Genomic DNA, 24,144 nt, shown 5'->3' with positions numbered 1-24,144 from the left:
TGTCATCCCAAGTCAAAAACGACGTGGGCAGGAACATCTGGTCTTCCCAGGAATTTCCAAAGAGAGCTGCGGGGGCAGTTCTTTGGGGTTTTCTTGGGAGACACATACCCAAATCTTCATGACTTCTTTAGCAAATGTAAAATACTTGCGCAGGAATCACCTGACAGTCTGTGGGCGCGATGGCCCATAAAACAGAATTCAGCAAGCTAGTGAACCAGCACTACACATTAGATGCTTTGCTTATTTTCCCAAACTCAGAGTGGTTTGATTGACAGAAAATTCCTCATACATCAGAGTTAAGAGGCTTAGGAAGATCTCTGACTATTGGTGCCTGCTATAGTCTTACTTACAAATATTCTGGTTGTTGCAAATATGTTCAACAGGGATTCTATAACTGCTTGTAGTGAAAGTCTTCATACTGATTTGGAGGAATCTATTTTGTTTTGTTTTGTTTTGTTTTGTTTTGTTTATTTTTTATTTTTATTATTTTATTTTATTTTATTTTTGAGATCAAATTTGCAATGAAAGACATTGGAAAAATTAACCACCTTGTTTACAATTTTTTAATTTTCTTTTCTATTTTCTATTTTCTTACTGCTATTGAAAATATTTTAATTTAATTAACAGGTTTCTCCCACCCAGACTGAAAATGTCTTTATTTGATCTTGAAATGGAACCCATAAATTAGGTTTTCAACATCACAGCTTGTTAAAAACAAATATAACAAACAAACAAACCTGACTGAGATGTTACAAATTCAGAATCATAACAAACACACTGTAAACACGGAAAGAAAAGAATACAAGACAGCAAAGTGAGACAGGACTTCTGAAATGCAAATACCTGTGCTAACTGAAATTAAGTATAAAGAAACTGTATCTATATATTTCTGTTTTGTAAAAAGTGATTTAATATCAACATACTACATTTTTTTTTCTTTTCGTATTTCATATAAGTTAGTGACAGAGTCCTACATGTTCCTCAAACTTTTTGTTAAGGAAACTAAAAATCCAGGAGAGGGAGAGGGTTGGGGTGGGATTTGGATATTTACCCTGTAGAACATTTTAAACACAGCTCTTGATGTCTGCATCTCAAGAGCCAATGGCAACCACCAACTTAATTGCTCTCTCTTTAATAAATGTGTATGCTTAAATGGCTAGAAACCAAAACTATAGAGAAGGGGACAATGGTGACCAAGCATGTACAATTCAATTAAGTGCAAAATAAAGTGAACTATCTCATTTGTCAAGTGAACTGCTTAATTGTGGCTACTTGCATCACTGAACACAAATACTATTATTTTACAGTGCTTCAGAGCACTGAACCCTGATTGTAGAATTTTTTAGCTTGATTAATAGCTCAGTATCGGTCAATAACTCAATAGCTTACAATTTTAATTACTTACATTTGAAAATCTAACTGCTCTCCAACAAGTTTGAAAGAAATATGTAAAACCTATGGATAGGACAGGATAACCTGGATGATACAGCCCTTAAAAATATGAATATATGCAAAATAATATTTTAAAGAGGAAAAAAAAAAAAAAAGTAAGTACTGAATATCTGTTTTCCTTATTGGAAGACAAGCAGTAATATGTTTGCTGGTCTTCTCTCTGCAAGCGCATGGTTAATTTGCACAGAAAATATTTATCAAAGTTGACATGAAATTTCAAGTGCTGGTAAAACAAAGATGATTTGTGAATGCAGACTTATTTGTTTAGACATTTTCAAATCAAAAACTTTTAAGGAAAAAGAACACATTAAGATATTCTGTATCCAAGAAACATTGATTTTTTTAATAGTGAAAGGGACCATTAACATCTATTAGCCTCTGGTTATCTATTTTTAACAGCTACCACAATAAATGATACAACACTACATAAAACCAATTAATTTTTTTTCTTTCTTTCTTTCTTTTTTAACAGTCAAAGTGATTAATTTCATATTCTGAAAAGTCACACTGTAACTTGCATGTAAATTGTTGAAATTCCAAGCCTGCTATCAGTGAACATTGTGATACCAAGTAAGATCTTTTTACCACCTACACTGGCTCAAAATAAATTTTGAGTTTAAATATCCTTGTTTTCAAAGGATATTAATATACTCAGAATAAATTTCACTGGCTGATGCTCAAGACAAAGAGCCCTGTAAAAAATTACCTATTATTAGATTACTTAGACTGCATTTTTTCCATTCATCCATGTCTTGGCAGAACAGCTCTTAAAGAAGTTAACCTACTCTTTTGGCAGATACATTTCTCCAATTTATACACATGCGATTCTGATTAAGAATGAAGTGGGCAGAATAAGTAATTTTTTCAGGCTAGATGTATGACGTATTAAACAGCTCATTTTAAAAGGAAAGCTTATATAGGCATTGAAGTACTATAACAATTTAAAAATGCCATATCTAATTTATACAGTAGACAGATTCAAAATATGCCAAATTTTCACAAATTTTGGATACTACACTATTTTTTCAATAGCAAAAAAAAGACTTTCAATAAGTAGAAAAGTTGTCTTTTTTTTTTTCCTTTTTTTCCCTCCTCTGGTAACCATTTTACTGTGTTCAGAATTTTTTTTCTTGACGGAAAATAAAATCAATACTTTAAAAAAAAAAAAAGTGGTGCAGAACAACTGGACATGAGCAATGAGTGGTTTAGTGAATACATTGACGTGGGCAGAGCACGTCTGTCTTTGATGTAACAATCATGTCTTCTGCCATCACTTTGTCTGCATTGGGACACTGAATTAAGATGGTGATCTCTGGTGATCTTAGAAGGCTACAGGCAGAAGGGACAAAGTGACAAAAACACTGTTCATCACAGGTGGTTTTTGCAATGATGTGTTGCTAGGCTGATTGTGGCCCCAGCCCAGAAAAGCTAATTCCCACTGGAATTACTTAGAATATGTCGTACCTTCTTGAGCTAGTGAGTATGCAAGTGAATATAAACATAGCTGTGTCATGGCCATGATGCATACTGATGTTCCAGAAAATTAATGATCAAGCAAAATGGATGTCAGTCAGTTCATATATAAAAGCCTACATACCTAAAATATTTCTCTGCAGATGTATGGGGATATTTGCAAGCATGAAGGTAACTGGTTTGATAAAAACAGGTGTACCAGGGCTTGAAAGTACATGCTGACTGTCTGAAGAAATATTTTTTTCTATAAAAAATTATTCTTCAACTATCATGTACCAGGAACAACATGGTTTTGAATCTCTTCATCATTGAATGTTTTTATTTATTTTTACAAAGGATCTTGTAGGCCCTTCCAGATGTAAATCAACCCTGACCAAAATCTTCTCATTTAGTATTTTTAAGGAAGTTACATTTAAGGACAGCTAATTTGATGTATAGCAATGTGCTGATAAAAGTGATGTGCTGACATCTGTCCAAAGCAGTTCTAATGTTTCTCATTAGCTGCCTACCTACATATTCTCCTAGTTCATGTCTAAGCTTAAAGGAAGGATATCTAGAACCAAACTCTCATGTTAGAAAAATTACACTTGTCATTGACCACATGGACCATCAATCAGTTATGTATCTTTACTACTGTGTTGCATACATCAGCATTTTCTAGAAGCCTAATCTTACAGTTCCTGACCATATGATGGCCCACTAAAGTGAAATTCAAGAGGGAATGTCTGTAATGTAATGGTTTTGAGGTTTTGCAGTTATTTAAATTTTGAGCTTTTCCAAGGTTTTCAAGTTGTGTTTTCAAAATGAAAGCAGTCAAGAATATTTTTTGCTCCCTAATTAAGAAAATCTCTTAAATGATTTTGCCCTGTGGTGATGGTGTCTTTTCGTGTCATATGCTTTTTGTACTGAATTTTTCTACGAGAAATTTCATCTTGTACATGACCAGTCCAAATGTCATGTTCCCCATAAGGCTTATTGAGCATCACCAAAGCTCATGCAGCAGGTAGGCAACATGTTAGGACATAACAATGTAAAAAATCCATTTCTCTACATCTGGAATAGCTGCTGACAGACAATTGTACATTTAGACTGATTATTTTTAGATTTTCATTTAGCAAAAACAATATATCCCTCTGATTATTTATCTTTTACCATTCCTCTGCTGGAACAATGTACTTTCTAACCCCTAACTCTTAAGTACATCCAGCCAGTATAAATATATTTTCTAAATCATAAATTCTTATGAAGCATGCTTAAGGTGCACTGAATTTTTATAATCCTGAAAAATCTTATAATTATTTTCCACTGAATTTTCAGATTCTTTCCTTTATGATGAACTGGTTTCTGGTGAGGCCTCCTCAGAACCAAAGTTGCTGTTTTCAGGGGTCATGTGGAATGCCAATGCAATATTTAGGAGATGAGTTCCTCATAATGGTGAATTTCTGAATACCTGTAACTCTACACTGAAACACTGTCACTTCAGAGAGACGAACTAGCATATTGCTGCTGGTTTTCCCTTTTGTAAAAGCCTAGAAAAACACCAACTGAAAGAAGAGAGACTGACAGGCAGTTAAAGGTGCTTTTCTTATTGTTGAGGGCTGAGAAGAAAACAATGTGATTGTTGTCAGTGTCAGAGTGTGGCACACTGAGCCCAGCAACAAAACATGCCATTCAGCCCAAGGCAGGGTTTCATGGCACTGCAGGGGAAACTGTCACACCACAGCCTCTGGTAGAAATGAAAGCAGAGAGTGCTGAAATGCTACGAGCACCGGTTTTCAAGACCAGACTTCAAGAAGCTCTAAAACATGCAGTAACCAGTGATAAAGAGCACGACTGCAGCCAGAGAAACTAGCTCACAGTTTTCTGAACAGAAACATATTTTGGAGGGAGGTCGTCTTCTAACAAGTTGAACTAACAGTCTGTAGAACACATTGACACCTAATGGTACTTCTAGCTTGCACACTGAAGTGTTCCTAGCATCAGTGTGACCATGAGTGGGTTACATTCACTAAATCTGGACCCAACTCTGCAACCCCTGCTGCTGTGGTGTTCTGCTTACGCAGCAAGGCTACAGCCCTGAGCACTTCATGCACCAAGCATCAGCACATACAGGGAAGCTGAGCCCACTGGGGATTCTAGGATTGCCTTTTACAAATGTTTGTGGAGGAGCTAACAAAACCAGAAAGTTAGAGTGAGTAAGTGTTGTCAAACTTTTGAAGCTGTCAGGGAGAGGTGCTACTCTGTACACCCTTTGTTATTATTAACTACAAGTACTGGGAGTTTGCAAACCTTTGTGAAAAGATTATGCAAGAACAAGCATTAAATTCAGCATGATGTTTACTTTAATTGAGCAATATTCCGTAGCACTCTATAAACAGAAATAGACAACTCTTGCTCATATTTACTTTTTGTTTGTCTTTTTGGAGATGTTTAAATTAATTAATGGACCTTAAGGAGAGTATCAAGGTCAAAGGCACAGAACCTATAAAGAAAAAGATAAACACAAAATGGCCTGGGCTATTATATTAGAGAATAAGATCTATGAAATTGCCAGTTTTAAACTACAAGCTCATGTTTTAAAACAAAACAAAACAAAAACCTCGCAAGTAAATTTTGAGGTGTAACAGCAAAATAAAAGTACAATAATATCTTTTGAATAAACAAGAATTGTGAAGGCCAGGTAATATCTACAATTTATCAGTCTCAGATACAATTATATAGAGAGGGGTTTTCCTAAAATTGTCAGCTTAAATACTTGGCAATCAATGAGAATAAATATCACACAGATGTACAAACTGTATATGAAATTGTTCCACAGACAACTCTTAGGAATTGCAGCCATCTGCCTTCCCTCAATATCAATACATCCTGAAAGTGGTGATCAAAGTGAGAAAGAAGAAAGAAGTTGTTAAAAGAAACTGTGTCATTAGCAGAAGAAGAAGAAAAAAAAAAAAAAGAAAAAAAAAAAGATTGCTGATTAAAATGATATGAAATTATATAAATATAAATATTTATAAAATTATAATATATATATTGCTCTAAAAGTGATTCACAGAGGCTTATGCTGTATACCCCTTTCTGGAGCCCCCAGATAGTATTGTTGGAAATTTCTGCAACAGTGGGGAAAAAAAAAAAAAAAAAGAGAGAGAGGACAGATTTCTGAATCCTGCTTCAGGAAGAGTTGCTCAGTATGCTTCTGTCTGGGCAAGGTTTAAAAAAAACCTGAAAGGCTCAGCAAGTCCCAGAATTCAGATCTTGATGGATTTAAGTCTTTATCTCCCACATTCTGTCTAACCTCATTTACTATTAGCTTCCAAGAGGAACCTTACAAATTTTAACAAGCTAAAAAGTATCTCTGTGGATGGGGAGAAGTAAATTATAAGTAAACCATTAAATAAAGTTAATTTCAATTTAAGTTGCAAACCTAATCTTTATCTAAAACAGCAAAGAGCTGGTCTTGAAAATTCTTCCTATTTTGTATTCATATTGTTTTAAAAATTGTTTTATTTATAAAATCATCTATATATTAAATAGGAACATTTGTTTTTCTCTACCTAATGGAAATAAATACATATATATATTTATGTCTGTTCGTCTTTCTGCTCTCATTCAGATGTTTTCTGAGCCTGAGTAGCTTTAAAGGTGTTTTTTTTTGTTGTTGTTTTGTTTTGTTTTAATATTATTATTTTATTTTTTAATTTCAAGTCCCAGCTAAACTGCTTTTCTCATACGACTGTCCATGATTTGGACTCCTGTATAGGTTCAAAGATGTTTTCCCTGCACCTCATGCTGTAGGTAATCAGCATTGTTGAAAAACAAATACAAAGCCAGAACAGATAGTCTGAAGTCATTTCCTAGACTAGACAGCCCTTGCTGCTTCAGTCACATCAAAGATATAGTGGCTGGTTTGCTCACAAATTGCTGACAATAAATGGGGAGCTATTTATCAGCTGGAGTGGCGCTGCAGTTATCGGCAAGAAAATACAAACCAGAGAGTTGTATCCAGTCCTTTAGGCTGGCAGGCAGGTATTCTTTCACAAATCATACCGTATTTTCTTGGCTCCAGGAAATTTTGTACAACACTTTAGGAACTTTTCATGTGGAGAAATACAGTATGTTCAAGAAACAAAAGACAACTCTTTTCCAGCCACTAAATAACTTATCTATTGGTACCTTCTAAAAGACCAAAACCTGGCCATGATGTAAGTTCAACCTGTGGTGATTTCAAAGTGGGAATATGAGAAACCAAATCCCAGAACAGTTATGATCTGCACTAACAATTACTTTGGTATTTGGAACACTAAATGAATTGCAATGAGCCTGAACAGATTCATGTGACTGAAGCCCCACTTCAAAAGTTCTATTGGGAAATGTTTTTACAACAGTTTTGTTGATGACATGCCTCACAATAAAAAAGAATGCATTACAAAAGTGGCCTCCTCAAGCAGTCTACATAATTTATTTAATGAGAAGATATAGAGATGTAAGCCATTCTTCAGCAAAGAGGGAACACGGCTGTCACAAAACAGAGAATTGCAGTAACTGTATGTATTGAATACATTGCTCCTCAGTGTGTCTTGCATCCTCTTGAGATTAGAGTATCTCTACATAACACAACAGAAAAAGTTTCATAACAATTAGATTCACAAAAACCAACAAGCCAAAGGTGAAACCAGCTAAATTAGCTAGCATGAGTATTTAGAAAGAGGCATTAGCTATTACATTTCAAATCTTCCTGAAAGCTTCTAGGTCAACACTTAGTCTTTACTCACCGATTAACCACCCTTCTGCCCCAATCCTCACCAAACTTTTAGAGTCCTCTAATCACCCTTTACTCTCTTTGGTCCTGCAGGAGAGATGTAACCACCTGTCCTGTGATCTAAATAATTTGATTACTATGTTGTAGGGTATTCTGAAGAAAAATTGCTCTACACTTTCATGGTGAATCTGTCCTGTATTGCATGGACAAGTTTTTGTAGAGGCAAAATGGGATGACACCATGAATCAGAAACCTACTAATGATGGTGTTCACCTCCAAAGTGGAAGACTTGAATTCCAGCCTGTATTTCAGTGAACATTAGACACAGGATACTTAGAAGAAAATAGAATAAAAAGGCAAACCTCCAAGATGACAGCCCTAATACTAAGATTGACTTATCTTCTGTTGTTCTCTCTGGCAAATTAGTATTTAACTACACCTTAGAGTGCAGAACAGCTCCAGTAGGAGAGACTCTTCTTGTATTAATTATTGTCTGCAGCTTGGTTCTTTATAAAGTGAGATACAAGTTCAAGTGTAGAAAAGGATGAAATCTAGTCTTCACAATCTGGCTAGATGAATTGCTGAGAAACCATGTGGAGGATCTTCGCAGCATACCTCTTCTAGACCCCTGATGCAGCATTTTATGCTCTTCTATGCATCTGCTTAGGATGCTTTAATACTGAAAACAAAAAAGTCTATTAAACTTTGGAGAGTGGACCTTTCAGGATATTCTATATTGTGGCACTTAAATTGGCCATTGTGTCCTACAGCTTCTTTAGTGCAGCATTTGTTTCTGCTAAGACCAGCATGAAATTCACAAAACATTGAAAGAAGATTTTTTTTTTTTGCATTTGCATTTGCAATATTATAAACTCTTCAAATTCTATGAAGATTTGAATGGAATCAAGTTTATCCCTAGCATGCTTGAAGTATTATCCTGGAAAACTGGATTTATGCTCTAGTGTATCTTTACTCTCAGAATCACACGAGCATATGTGTACACATAGATAATCACGTACACAAAAAGACATAGACATGCATACACACACAGACTCACAGGTGACTGTTTTTATAGTGCTTTGTTTAAATGAAATTCGCAATTGAATGCTGTTTTGAGAACAAGTTGCCAGGGATTCAGCTGTTCTGCTCAAACCTTTTCACAGCTGAAGAAGAGACAAAACATGGACAGCTTTTTTTATTGAATTAATTTGATTTTTGTCTTTTGTCCTGCCAGCTATCAAAATTGTCAAATAAACCAGCTTTGATTCATAAATAATGGTTCCATTATATTTACTGTGCCACCGGTCAGAGTACCTGAAATTTTAATTCACTTGTTCAGCTAAATTTCATCCTCAGTTCACGGCCATAAAATTCTGTATTGACAAACTTTCAAACCAACTTTGACTCTGAGGTATCTAGTCAACATTTTTCTTCTGTGTGGATATTAGTTTATTGAATAAGTGGCATCTGTTTTCCTCCACATCACTAGTGGAGTAGGTATTTCCTTTTGACAGCTTTGCACGATTTATGGGTTTGCATGCTCTGAAGAAAAATAGTACTAAGCAAAAAATTCCAATTCATTACCTCTTAGTACTTAATTAAGTTCATACACATTGCACACTATAGGTGAACCCTGAAATGACTGTGACAGCCACTGAGCAGCAAGTTAGATTATCTTTGGAAGACAGAGAGACTTTTAATTATCTTGACCTCATTTTTCCTCCTATGATATTCATAAATTTTCCTTCTATTTTGTTGCTTCCAACAGATGTACCAAACCATTCTGAAAACAAGATTATATCCTTAGCTATTTCCTTTTATCTGTACGTTTAGGCACCAAATGTTTTTACAAATAGTGAAGTCAAGCAATGGTTTTTATCAGCTTACTTCACAGAGCAGCAGATGAATTATGTTGTACAGGCTTCTCCTAATAATGGTTTGGTTTTGGAAATGATAACAGCTTGATAAAAGAATAAAGCAGTGGATCTGGCTATCAGTAGATACAGAAATAAAGAGAGCCTGGGTTTTACCTGTCAGGGTTCTGCGTACACACATGCATCTGTAAGAGGATCCGCTGGGTGAAAGTCTTAAAGCATTGCCCACATTTCCAAAGATGCCAGTCACTGAACTCAGAATTTAGTTGGCTTGTTGAAGTTGGGCTTGCAAGAACTCGTTGGTTTTTGACACTGATCTGGTTAAATCCTGACTCGATGGACCCAGACTTATCCAGGAGAGAAAAATTTCTGCTACACGGAGTCTGTGGAAATACTACGGATCGCTGTAGAGTGGCAGGGGATAGTTTGCTATTTTTATTAAATGGCTGTAGGGTGTCTTGTCTGGACATGGCCTCCATTACAGTCGAAGGGACATTCACTGGGAGAAAACAAGAAAAGTAAATAAGATCCTTTTTATGCCTTTTTAGAACTAATACAATCTTGGGAGACACCAAACAAAAAAACACACACACAAAAAAAAACCAATCAAACAAACAAACAAAAAAACAACCCATCCTCTATTTTATTCACACTAGAATTATACACTTTTGTTTAACAATTTATTTTTTTAAAGGGCTTGAACAAGATAGTGATCTGAATGGATGATGCTGATTCTGTGACACTAGAATGAAAATTCATACAAAGAGGTATCTGAGGCTTACAGGACTCAGAGAAACCTGACTGTGATATACATTTATTATACAGTGAGATTGTCAAGTGAAAGAAAACACTACTGTACTTGTGATACCCTGACTCTGCATGCTGCAATCAGCTTGTGCAATTGCGATATCACAGACAAGCATGAATTTTGAAAGCATGAAGAAAAACTCCCTGTTCAGACACTCCTTGAGATACAACAGGGTTTACATATCTCCTGCAGCAATAGTTTCCTTATCCTTTCAATACACAGATACTAAGGGTATTATTACATCTCACAAATAGTCACACAACCAATACAATATAAAGCCAGTGACTTCACCATGACCTGTGTGATTAACACTAATAGCAGTCAGATTACCATGAGACAATGCAAAGTATAGGCAGAGGTATCTTTGTGCATTGATTTCCCACCTACAAAACAGGAACAAGCTAAAGCTTATGAGGCACTCAGATATTTCAGCAACAGTTGCAATAAACTGTTCTCACAAAGAAGCAGTTCAGTATTAAATCTGGATATCACACGATAAGGAAGGCAGGAGTTCAAACATACAGAAGAAAGTTGAACAGCTGCCTCATTCCTTGACCACCATCTAGATCATGCAGTGAATGAAGCAAGGGTCATATGGAAAAAAATTGAGTCAGATAATGGGAAATTGAACCACAATGCAAAAAAAAGCATAACTTAGGCCACCTGCACCCAGTGCATTCTCATGTTTTCTAATTTTGTCATGCTCGACTTCATGACATAACATTTTAATGAAGACTTTTAAATTAAATGTTGTATGCATGTGTCTGTCTCCATATGTTCACGTTTAGTTACTGTCACAAAGCGTTTATACCTGTGTATGTGTATAAAAATTACCTACTTAAACAGTTGATTGGAAAATGCACCTTTGCTTAGGTAAATCATTATGATAGATTTCTAAGAGCAAATATGAGAATTAAATTTCATTTATGAACTGGAATATTCTAATATCATTTAATATATGTAATGTACAAATTACTTCAGAAAGTTATGTTTTACTTTATTTTCTCAATCACAATGATCCTAATATTATATGCTATTTTATATACTTAAGTTGAGGTCCCTTCTACCGTATTTTTCTCTGGAGTATCTGAGGACCTGAGTTCTAAGTAGAGTTACATCCTTGGGTCTGTCTGTTACAAGTTTCCAGACATATAATACATCTTTCACGTCTCTAAAAATGTTCAGTACGAGGGGTGATCCCTTTCATTTTCCCACAACAAACTCACACATGAAAAAGATCACTTTTTTTTTTCCTTCCTCCCCTTATTTTTTCCTTTTAATTTTATTCATAGAAGTCCATGGAAGAAATAAGATCAAATTTTGCACTGGGTCAAAATACCTCTGTGTAGTAGATATGCTTATGGGTTTAAGTAGTACTTAAGTCTTATAGAAGCCTGCAGCTGGCTCCATGCTCAGAGATGAATTTCATCTACTCATGTCAGTTTTTCTGCAGAAGAAACTCAAATTTATCTCAGAGAAAAATAACAAGTTACAATATTTATAAATTTTAACCATAATTCCGTGCTTTTCAAATAAAGGTTTTGTAAAGCTTCAGCTCATGAAAGAAAAAATAATATTTCTATGTTGTCCACTGCAGAGCATGAGTTTAATCAGCAAACATTACTGCCAGTAATTTAATTTCTTTTAAACTCTTCTCAAGCCCAACAGATTTGAAAACTCAAGATGAAAAAGGATGTTTATTTTTGACATTTTAATCCTTGCTATCTTACTGTTTTATTGCCCCCATGGTTCACTACTTAAGTTGCTGCAAGACATGAGTTCATCTTACAATAGCTGTTTAAGTACCCAAATACTTGATGGAAAAAATGTATCCTATATATAATTGATTATACATGGGCAACCACTGGGTCACTTTAGACCAAAGTCAGTCAAGCATCCGTTATTGGTTTCTTCCACCATGTAGACATATATAGCTGTCAAAACAGAAAAAAAAAAGATCTTTGATGCAAGCTCTAATTGAGTTCCACATGCAAACAGTGAAATTGAAATGTGTGCTTGGATCACCTAATCCCATTATAGACAGAGGTATCCAGCACTTGATTGCACTGGGTCTGTGTTATAAGTTCCATGCTTAATTTTGTGATGATTCCTAGCAAAATAAAATATTGAGAAGGGGTAGATGTATGAATGGAAATGGGGATGGTCAGGATGGAATGGAAGTTCATTGTAATTTCAGGCTACCTGCACTCAACTTGTATTGAGAGGAGCTCGCTTTTACCTTTTAACCACAAGAAACTCATCTCTACAATTACACAGACAAAGCATTTCTCAAGATACTCAGGTAACAGAATGAGCAATCACTAACAGAGGCCTGATGGACCTACAATACACTACTCTTTTGGCTACACAGGCTCTTGTGATAGGTCTTGTAACAAATGGAAAGAATCAAGCTCTTCTTAAATCAGTTAAGAATTAAATCATCTCTTCTTAAATCAGTTAAGAACCAGTTAAGAAACCAAGCTATCCTTAAATCAGTTAAGAATAAACTAGTAGTGAATCCGTTATAAGGAACAGTGATTCCACACACTACCAAGTTAAATGGGGCTGCCGTAGTGGGAAATCTGCATGGACCTGCACACTTTCAGACACCTCAGTTTATTTAGGTAATTATATCATGATGTTGGTAGCTTAAGTGTATCAGCTTCGAGGTTTTATTTTGTATACATCAAGCTTACCTTAAATATATAGTCACTTTCATTTAATATGTCTTAAAATACCCTAGGAATATAACTGATTAGATATGAAACAGGAATTCTGGCTTGTGCTGGTAGAAATAGAGAAGGAACTTACAATTTTCATCTTGTGCGATGCACTGGAGAGGGATTCCAAAGAAAGATGTGTAGCTGTCATTGTACCACACCAATAGCTCTGTACCCCGTGGGATATCTATACAAGCCCGGTAGAATATATTTGACCTAATCAAGAGAAAAATACAAAGGGCCTAATTTAGGAATAGAGCACTCCTCTTATCACACACAGTATTACAGTAGAAATCCATAGTTTTGGAACCATTTCTGCACATAACTAAATGAATATCTTACTGAATATTTTAAAACTTAATTTATCCTCAGTGAAGGACTTTGATCAGTTTCTGTAGCACAGTTAACAAATTGCTTTTAACTAATTTGTAACTAATGTGTTTTAAACACCAACATTACACTAATGTTAAGATTTTATGAAAAGACTGATATTTTCTTACAACGTCCCTTTGAAAATGATTTTAGAAATGTAATACCTTGCTCATTTTGTACAATGTATACAGTTCAGTGAGTTAAGCCATTGAAACAGATTTGCATTTACTATCTAAGCTGAAGTTAATAAATTTTAGAAGTAAATAAATGACATTTCTTTTAATTTGAATGAGTGCTTTTAGCCAGAGGTTTGTTATAGTATGATGTGTCTTTTCATTACAGCATTAAACCACCAAAAAGAGAGATCTTGGATTATTGAGTAAAATAGACTTTGGGTTATGGAAATGCAAAAATGGAGTCAATCTGATCATACAAACACAGAATTCTTCCTCTGTATGAAACATGAGGATAACATCGATGATCCTTCAGTAAGTATAAATTAGCGTTACCTTAAAAGTTATCACATCACTCTGTGGGAAAACTGTGGATAATCTTAGACCAAAAAAGAAAAATCCTAAAATCTGTAGTATAAAAACTACAGCCTTATCCTGATCTTGCACTGGTGTAAATAGCTTCAGAGTGATACTTCTACCATTAACAGTTTTACATTGGGACAAAAGCTGTGTAAGATTATATTCAGGCACAAGATAAAATAAAAATGTTATCAGTTCGTAGTGCCTTTTCCCTTAGGCTTCACATGGAACAGTAAAACACCTTCATGAGAGATGGATAGAAATTCAATATATACAAGAAGAACAGTCTACTCCATCTGAAGGATTACATACCAAAATGGTACAATCAAAGTACCAAGAAATGGCCATTTTTTATAACAGCTTATGTAAGGCAGAAAAACATCTATAGACCAAATAAATAAATAAATAAATAAAATAATGTTAGGCCTCTACCAGTTTTCTCAGTGAAGAATTGCTACAAACGTTAGCCTGAAGTTCAAGATAAAAGTGTTTAGGGTTGGTAGGCCTTAAATTTAGACTTTCTATAAAGAATTGGCTGTAGCAATGCAATTTGTTCCTTGTATAACACTGCAGACATAAGGAGAATCCTTTACCACATTTTTCATGGCAGTGAGATATGCACTTGTCAACATATTTTGTCACTTCAAAGTGGCTCTTGGCAACAGGATCATAAAGATCAATAAAAAAGTGCAGATTCTCAATATTTTACTAGCAGCTGCAAAAATTTCATTTATCTTGTTATTTTCCTCGCTTACTGCCACCCTGTCTCAGGAGGGCACTGCTAGCTAAGCAGAATGGTTTTCCTACTGTTCTATGAATATCTGACAAAAACTCTCCCCTTTGTGTCTCTCCATCTCCTTCCCTCGTCTTCTTCTCTTCTTCTCTCTCTTTCTTCCCAACACTGCACATTTCATTAATTCTTTCCACTATTACATAAAAATGAAAATCAGAGCCATGCTATAAATTACCAGTATCTCCTAACTTGAGAAAAATTGAGTCTACTTTGTACTTCACCCTTGTAACATTTCATCTCTCAGTTTGGCTTCCCTTAACATAAACACAGCAGCCCAGCAAATGAATGTGCTAAAACCAAATGACACACTTCACCGCTGAAAGAGCAGAACTGTTTTTGAGCAATGGGTGGTCTGTGAGGCTTGGAGTAGGCCAGAAAAAAAAAGTGTAAGCGTACACCGTTCCTTACAAGCGTGCAGAGCTTCCAAAACTCGCAGAAATCTCTGCATGCTGAAGTACATCAAAGGGATTTTTCCCTTTTCGGATAATATTTCCTTTGCTGACATGTATTTAGTATTGTGGTTGGATGACTCATAAAGATAGCTTCATGGCGTCCCAACGCAGTTGAAGCAGAACACATGCCAACAAACATTATTGTCAGCCTCAAAATAAAAACAAAACGTTCAGCTAAGGGTCAATCAATCAAGAGCACTTTGAAGAAAATTCCATTTAGATATTACAAATCATAACAGAATGAATTTAAACCAGCTGACTTTCTGTGAGGAGTACGTCCATGTACAATAAAAATTAGGCCGGTTTTTCAGTGTCCAACTTTTCTATTTTCTTACACTTGGATGCAGTCACTGGTGATGGATGCCAGTTTTTTAAATTGTGTTTTTGTAGTTCATTTTATAAAGATCTGAAGTAATCAAAAACAGATCAACAGAGGGAACTCTAAGTAAAAAACTCCATCATGAAAGGAAAGTTGTAAAATCCACTTAATATTGACAGATGTGTAATGACTTTCTCATGTTCATGTTCCTTTTAGGTTTGTCATCTATATATATGTACACATTTTTATATATTTATGTATATATGCACGCACACACCCTGCCACACCAAGAAATAGTTCACAAGATACCTACAAAAATACTCTTTCATTACAGCAATCCTTATTCATTATCTACTGCGTTTATTTAAAATCTGACAGGATTTTAGGTATAAATATCAGCTATTTAAAGGTATAATAAAAGATTTGTAATGTATAAATAGGATTATTATTTTTTTAAGTGTGGCATTATTTAGTCAACTGGCCAGAGAATAAAAAAGCTGAAAATGCAATTGAACAATTTTACCATTGTTAAATTGGAACCCTATGGGAAAATCAAACTTTATATATATTTCATTTTAGCTTGCTTTTGTATGTTTTATTTTTAATTTTAAAGATACTTTAAATAAGTTTAAGATTCCTTCTAAAAAGAAAAAAAAAAAAAAAAAGAAAAAAAGAAACTCCACTCTCTAAAACAACTAGCCAAAACCAGGATTGCTCACTGTGGCTGGCAAACACAGGCCACTCTTTGATGTACTTCCTATGTTTAATAAGGCCAAGCAGTTGCTTCTGATTCTGAGACAAAAGGTTTGTTTATAGCTGAGATCATGTATTTATGTAATGCGTTGTCTAGGTTTTCTGGATCTGTTTGCAAGTATAAAGTAAAAGGCACCATAATTTCTTTACATTTTCTTCGCATTTTGACCTTCTCTATCCAGCGACCTGAGAGGCACAAGCACTAACAATCGTGGCTAGCAGGTGCACTCTGCAGATAAGCCATAGGTGCACACATGGCTCATGACTGGCTCTCTCAGAAAACCTGATTTCAAATGGGGCTCTTTCCTTTACCCCTTTCTCTAGCGCACACACCTTTAGGAAGTGCAGAAGACTGCTTTATAGACATGCAACTGATCAGACCATTTGAAAACGAGCAGAGTGCTTCGTGCAGTGTGATTGGCACACAAGTGGCGCCTAAGAGGGCCCAGCCTGATGTGCATGCTGCAACGGCCTCAACTCCTGGCAAGCAGAGTTATACATCTTCTCACTACACTCTGTAGCTTTTCTATCGCCCTGAATGGACACATTCACAAAAGCCCTACCACTGTCTTTGCAATCAAAGGTAACAGTACCGGTGACAGTAACAGTCTGATTTTTCAGTAAAAACCTCTTTTTGCTGCATTGAGTAAATGAAACATACTTTACCTGTACTGAACCACTGTTAAGTTCTGTTCCCCGCAGTGCCTTGCACATCGGATGTACCTCATCCAGCTTGACTTACTGGGTTCTCCACCATCAATAAAGTGCTGCAGTGTCCCATCTTGGTCATATATCTGGGGAAGAGGTCACAAGGTCAAGTAGTTAGAACAAATCATCGGCAATCTTTTTCACTGCTGTGCTGGTGTCTCTCTGTGCCTTTTCCAGGAATTTATTGCCATGAGATTTGTCATTGCATGCTGATGCTCTTAGAAATATACAGCAGAAACAGCAGAAAAGTATTTTGGGGGATGCAAGTTTATCATGTTCCTTTTATCAAGCCAATCTTTTTGTATTAAACATGTTTGTGGTGTCTCAAAGATGGGACCATGTTTCCCAAAGAATATTTAACCTACTTTGACAGGCTGGCCTTAAATAATGAACTGCCAGATAAACAAGAAAATCTGGATGTAAAGTCTGCATTGAAATCGCTGGAACATCTGAGCAAGGGGCAGTAGTGATCCCTAAACAAGTATCCCTTCCTTCACATCTCAGTTGCAGCAAGGACATGTACTTCAGCAACCTCATGTGGCACATTAGAGAGCTGTAGGACTCATAAGACAAAAACAAATGAGACTGGAAGGAAAAAGATTTGAAGATGCCTTTAGAAGCTCCCTTGAGACTCATAATTTTTTGAAGTAGTGAATGAGAAATCAGTCCTAAGGGAATCATAGCTTTCCTAAATATGACATTTCTGCTAAGGACATGAGAGTCAGTTAGGGTAATTTCTTTAAAAGGCAGTACTATGTCTCTATTCTGCACTGGTTGCTCCCTCTGAAGTCAAAGATTATAGCTGCTCCGGAGCATTAGAAATGTAAAGATACATATTTTGTGTACACCTGTCCTTCTGACTTCATTAAAAATGATGTCTAGGAAGTGCTACTCCTAGTAAAAGCACATGGTCTCATAAGCTTTTTACCTGTTACACACTTAGTTAAACTTCAGAGTTGCATCTGAACAATTAGGTGATTATCCAAAGCAAACTTAATTTTCAGATCTTTTGCTCCTCTTTTGCTCCTAGATAATAATCCTACAGCAAATAAGTTTTCCCTTTTGAAATTGTATAAGCTTAACTCAATCTGTTTTCTTGAAAGTACTAATTCTGCAAATTAAAGGGGAAATGTTTATTATATTTAATTGAACATTTGTAGAGAAAGCAAACTAACAAGCCTGCATTTCTATTTCAGTATTAAGAGAATCATCTCAGAAATTATGTGAATATGTTCAATATTTCTGAATTATTAAAAGTGTGTTTCCTACAATGCATACAAAGACATACATGGGAACCAGAATGTAGTTCTCTAATTCCCCACACAGCAGTTTCAAATTCAGGAGCCAGCCTTGCTTTTGCTCTTGACCAAGAGAGATTGGAAGTACTTGGGAGCAGTATATTCTTCTCTAGGGCATGAGACACAGGGAAATCAATTGTCTACAGAGATCTTTACCATTTGCTCCAAAGTGCCTGTGATTAGATGCCAGAAACTCCTGGGCTGGAGAAGCAAGAGGCTGAGTAGTGGTATAAAATTAGGCAAAACAGGAGGAACCCTCAGAGGCGAACAAATACCCCAATACCGGTGGTTTGGTTTATTTTTTAAATAGCTTGTTGATTAGCTTGTTGATTACCAGCAGGAACCTGTTCTCATGTAAACATGCTAATGCATACTGAATATATGAACAAAATATGCCAAGCAATAAAAAGCTGTGATGGAAACTGAAAATTATACAGCAAATCAGCCTACAAGAAGGAAAAGAAGGAAAAAATAATGACTAACAGTATCTGGCTGCAATCATTTTGGCAGTATCTATACAAACAGTTTCTGCACAGTGTTTATTATCTATTCATTTATGTGGTGTTTACTAATGTAACAATAAACTGCTTAACATGAGGCAAAAACAATTCCCATCAATGAAGAGTTGATAGCGTCTAATCTCCAAATTCTGTAAAACAAGAAGACAAAGACAGCCACAGTCAGTACTGACAGCCATATCTGGACACACGTGGACCTAATCACAACTTTGTGTATATGGACAATCATGACCTGACAAGAAAAATTAAAACCTGTCATGAAAATGCAGAACTGGAGCTCTCTCTAAGGCCTTGACCTGGAGTGCCAAGGAAGGTAAAACCACTCTACCAAGTGTTTCTGGATCTAGTGCAGGTTCTAGATCATTTTGCTCTATCCTCTTTTTTGTACCTATGGATCAGTTTTCTGTCACTCTCTGCATTATCCCATAGAGCAGTGATTTCTGCTGGAGAAGACTGGAATAACAAAGAAGTAAACATTCCATAGCTCTGCTTTCCATGACTGGGAGGCATTATCACCCTTTCTATCACCTTGAATCAATTGCAGTGGCAATAAGAGAAAAAAGATGCTGCAAAAGGTGCCAAGAACTTCTTCATCTTGCAGGACTAAGTATTTCTAAAAGCTTTATTCTTGCAAGTGCTCTTGCATCAGTGACACTATGCTCTGTCCTTTCCCAGGGAAAAGTTACTGACACTGCAAGTAAAGCTGCAGTGCCGGAATTCACCCCATAGCACTCTTAGCACCATTGTTACAGAAATTAAAATCCACCTGTAATGAGGTAGACACCCTAACATTAAAAGAAAAATAACAACTTTACATAGTATCTGTTTGTTAAATTGCATAAGCCTACTTCAGATCCAGAAATACTTAACTATTATGGTTATTATTATTCATTTTACCATTGTGCACCAGTTCTTAGACATTTTAGATTTATCTAAATCTGGCAAACACAATATATTTGCCTGAAGAAGCCACGGTGAAGGATCAGGATGAAATATGGCTTGCTATAATAGAGAAAAAGTAAACCTGTAGCACAGTGTGTGAACTTGGACATTATAGCAAACTATGTGTATGCACATACTCACCTGCATCTGCATTACACATCCATAAATATTTAAACACTTACAGTAGCTATTAAAACAAAACAAAACAAAATCACAGAATCACAGAATCATCTAGGTTGGAAGAGACCTCCAAGATCACCGAGTCCAACCTCTGACCTAACACTAACAAGTCCTCCACTAAACCATATCACTAAGCTCTACATCTAAACATCTTTTAAAGACCTCCAGGGATGGTGACTCAACCACTTCCCTGGGCAACCTATTCCAACGCCAAACAACCCCTTCAGTAAAGAAGTTCTTCCTAATATCAAACCTAAACCTCCCCTAGCGCAACTTTAGCCCATTCCCCCTCATCCTGTCACCAGGCACTTGGGAGAATAGACCAACCCCCACCTCGCTACAGCCTCCTTTAAGGTACCTGTAGAGAGAGATAAGGTCGCCCCTGAGCCTTCTCTTTTCAAGGCTGAACAACCCCAGCTCCTTCAGCCACTCCTCATAAGACTTGTTCTCCAGACCCCTCACCAGCTTCGTTACCCTTCTCTGGACTCTCTCAAGCACCTCCATGTCCTTCTTGTAGCGAGGGGCCCAAAACTGAACACAGTACTCAAGGTGCGGCCTCACCAGAGCTGAGTAAAGGGGGAACAATCACCTCCCTAGCCCTGCTGGCCACACTGCTTCTTATGCAAGCCAGGATGCTGTTGACCTTCTTGGCCACCTGAGCACACTGCTGGCTCATATTCAGCCGACTATCAACCAATACTCCCAGGTCCCTTTCTGCCAGGCAGCTTTCTGACCACTCATCTCCCAGCCTGTAGCGCTGCTTGGGGTTGTTGCGTCCCAGGTGCAGGGCCTGGCACTTGGCCTTGTTGAACCTCATACAGTTGGCCTCAGCCCATCTGTCCAGCCTATCCAAATCCTCCTGCAGAGCCTTCCTACCCTCGAGCAGATCGACACACGCACCTAACTTGGTGTCGTCTGCAAACTTACTGAGGATGCACTCAATCCCCTCATCCAGATCATAGATAAAGATACTAAAGAGAACTGGCCCTAGTACCGAGCCCTGAGGGACTCCACTAGTGACCGTCCTCCAACTGGATTTAACTCCATTCACCATGACTCTTTGGGCCCAGCTACCCAACCAGTTTCTAACCCAATGATGTGTACACCAGTCCAAGCCAAGAGCAGCCAGTTTCTCAAGGAGAATGCTGTGGGAAATGGTGTCAAAAGCCTTACTGAAGTCAAGGTAGACCACATCCACAGCCTTTCCCTCATCCACCAAGTGTGTCACATTGTCATAGAAGGAGATCAGGTTCGTCAAGCAGGATGTCAAGCTCGTTTGTCAAGCCTGCCTTTCATAAACCCATGCTGACTGGGCCTGATCGCCTGGTTGCCCTGCAAGTGCCACATGATGACACACAAGGTAATCTGCTCCATGAGCTTCCCTGGCACAGAGGTCAAACTAACAGGCCTACAGTTTCTTGGGTCAACCTTCCAGCCCTTCTAGTAGATGGGCGTCACATTTGCTAGCCACCAGTCGACTGGGACATCCCCCGATAGCCAGGACTGCTGATAAGTAATGGAAAGCTCTTCCGCCAGTTCTCGCAGTACCCTCGGGTGGATTCCACCCAGCCCCATCAACTTGTGTACATCTAAGTGCTGTAGCAGGTTGCCAATCATTTTCTCGTGGATTGTGAGGGTCACATCCTGCTCCCCATCCCCTTCCACCAGCTCAGGGTATTGGGTATCCAGATAACAACTAGTCTTGCTGCTAAAGACTGAGGCAAAGAAGGCATTAAGCACCTCAGCCTTTTCCTCATCTCTCATCACTAAGTTTCCCCCTACATCCAGTAAAGGATGGAGATTCTCCTTAGTCCTCCTTTTCGTGTTAATAAAACAACAACAACAAACTTCAAAATCCTGTGGTAAACTGAATTTACTGAAAATCTTTGATTTCCTCACTAGATCACTACTTCCATCCACTTTGGCATAACTTTTAATATATTGCAGGAGCATCATGTCAAAATAAAATATTGTTTCCTCAACTCCCTATGGAGAATGCATGTATCTCACAACACTTATTAATCTGAACAGTGGAAACAAAATTAGTTGCTGCATTTTTCTACTTTGACTACACTTGGAAGTGTTACCTAAGGTGCTTACAGGCTCTTTTCCCTCTTCTGACCACAAATAATTGTTAGGTTTTTTTGTTTGTTTGTTTGTTTGTTTGTTTGTTTGTTTTTTCATTTTTGCCTAGTTTTAAGAGTTCTTGTTTGTTTCTTTGTTTGTTTTTGCTTTTGTTTTAAATGTTTCAAAGTGTTAAGATATCTAGTTTATGGTCTGTTCCAGTTTTGAGATGTGTACCAGTCTACTGATGGAGACCAGACTTTGATAAAAGAGAACTGCACCCACCTTCTTGTTTGACATTCCTTGTGTTCCTCCTTAATAATTCACATCTAATTAATTAACTTTTTAGTAGGTTTTTGACTATTTATTATTAGGTTACAGATATGTTACATATCAAGAGACTCAGAATGTGAAATATATTATTATTCCACAGTTTTAATTGTTTGACTTCAGAACACAGCAAAACCAACATCATTTTCCAAGAAAGTAAGTCCTAAGTGCATCCAGCACAACAAAATTCTTTTATATATTTATATATGTATATATACCTATATATATATATTTATATATATATATAGGTATATAGGTATATATATATATATATATATATATATATTCCACTCCATACCAACACCTGCTTACTCAGTATTCAAGGTATAGATACAGAAGTGTATGGAGTATATCATGATATTTCTTACAGGTTGACACTGCTATTCCTTATGACCTACATATGCATGCCAACTGGATAACATGGGGAAAAAGCAGTTAGGATGCCAATGTACAGACACTGGTCAGGTTCCTTTTCTAACAGCATGCACATACAAATCCAAGGGAACGACTTTGAAGTCCTTCCTATGAAGGGCTGGATTTATTACTTATTGGATTGATTACTGATAATTAGTTGGAAGCTGTAGATGCTGAAACTTATAATGCCGAAGATGATAGCAATACATAATGACATTAATAATATAATTTCTAAAGCATGCAGCATCTCACATAAGTGATGCTCTAAAATATATGAACAGCTATTACTAAGAAAATAAACAGCACTTGCTGGAACATCTGTCACACTGGCAACATACTAAGTCTAGGTAGGACCATGTAAGATTTAAGTTGTATAAGAGATAAAGCAGAGCACTAAAACTCCTGAGAAGTATCAATTCAATGCTGAGGCAGTATTGCTTCTTGCCTCAGCTGGATAGATGGGACAAATAAAATGAAATCCCAATGTTAAAGACCATTGTACCATTTGCTGGTATAGACACCACAGAATTTTAGAATAAAGGAGCCTGAATAGCACAGCCACAGAGAAAGCCAAGCTGTGAAGCTCTTAAAAACAATTTCACAGAAGAGACAGGGAGAGGAAACATGGTCAGTTCATTGGAGTTCTTTCCTCTGTATCTGTTGCTTTCCTTTGTTCTCTTTCCATGGCCTGGTGAAGGATTGTGTCTTTTGAAATTCTGCCTGCGTTTTATTTTTCCATTTAGTCAAATAAAAAAGGTATTAGCATACAACTTAATTGACCTCTCATTTTCCTTGCAGGCAGAGAGAGAAAAGACTGGTCCTGAAGTGGAATTTTTCTTTGTATGTACATTTGTATTCTAAAACTAGCTATTAGAATAGTTTTTCATGTTGCAAGACATCAAAAGAAATGTGAAGAAAACCACAAAACATGCAAGAATTAATTCTTACCATTAGTAGAGGATCTTGCTTTTTGCTGTTCATTGCTATTCTTATTGACATCACATGCATAAGGTCACAGGATTTTCAACTCTCTCTGCATGAGCTGCCTTCTCCCACAAGAAGTTCTACCTTTGACTTCAGTGGGAAGAGTCAGGACAACAAGGAGTGCTTGTGGTGAGTACGTACCTTTCTTAAATCATCAGCCACTCTGTTAAAAAGCATGGATAAACCACTGGAAATATGCAGAAGGTTATGATTAAACAGTCTGACATGTCAGATAAGGGAGCACCCATCCAAGCTATATTCTTTCTATAACAAGGTATGAACCTATAAACCAAAGCAACAGTGAAAGTTTTTCTCTGCTAGCTTGGACATCAAAACTGGATAATCTCTACATTGTGCAAATGTCACTACTGTGAACCCATATTTTTGATATAACAGCA

At 36.7% G+C, this 24,144-nt stretch overlaps 1 protein-coding gene across 1 annotated transcript in view; it reads right to left on the bottom strand.

The window, feature by feature from the left end:
- The window catches only part of PRDM6 (PR/SET domain 6), an 81,226-nt gene that overhangs the window by 11,463 nt on the left and 45,619 nt on the right, over positions 1 to 24,144 (bottom strand). Inside the window, exons 4-6 of the mRNA XM_048048812.2 lie at positions 16,975 to 17,102; positions 13,178 to 13,302; positions 9,715 to 10,057 (exon numbers count right to left, since the gene is read on the bottom strand). Of these exons, the coding sequence (XP_047904769.1) occupies positions 9,715 to 10,057; positions 13,178 to 13,302; positions 16,975 to 17,102 (596 nt within the window). The remainder of the gene's footprint in view (positions 1 to 9,714; positions 10,058 to 13,177; positions 13,303 to 16,974; positions 17,103 to 24,144) is intronic.

This window comes from Anser cygnoides, chromosome Z (assembly GCF_040182565.1).
Source record: "Anser cygnoides isolate HZ-2024a breed goose chromosome Z, Taihu_goose_T2T_genome, whole genome shotgun sequence".
Classification (NCBI taxonomy): Eukaryota; Metazoa; Chordata; class Aves; order Anseriformes; family Anatidae; genus Anser; species Anser cygnoides.
The sequence above is the reverse complement of the archived record's forward strand: the minus strand, read 5'-3'. Positions and strand labels throughout refer to the sequence as shown.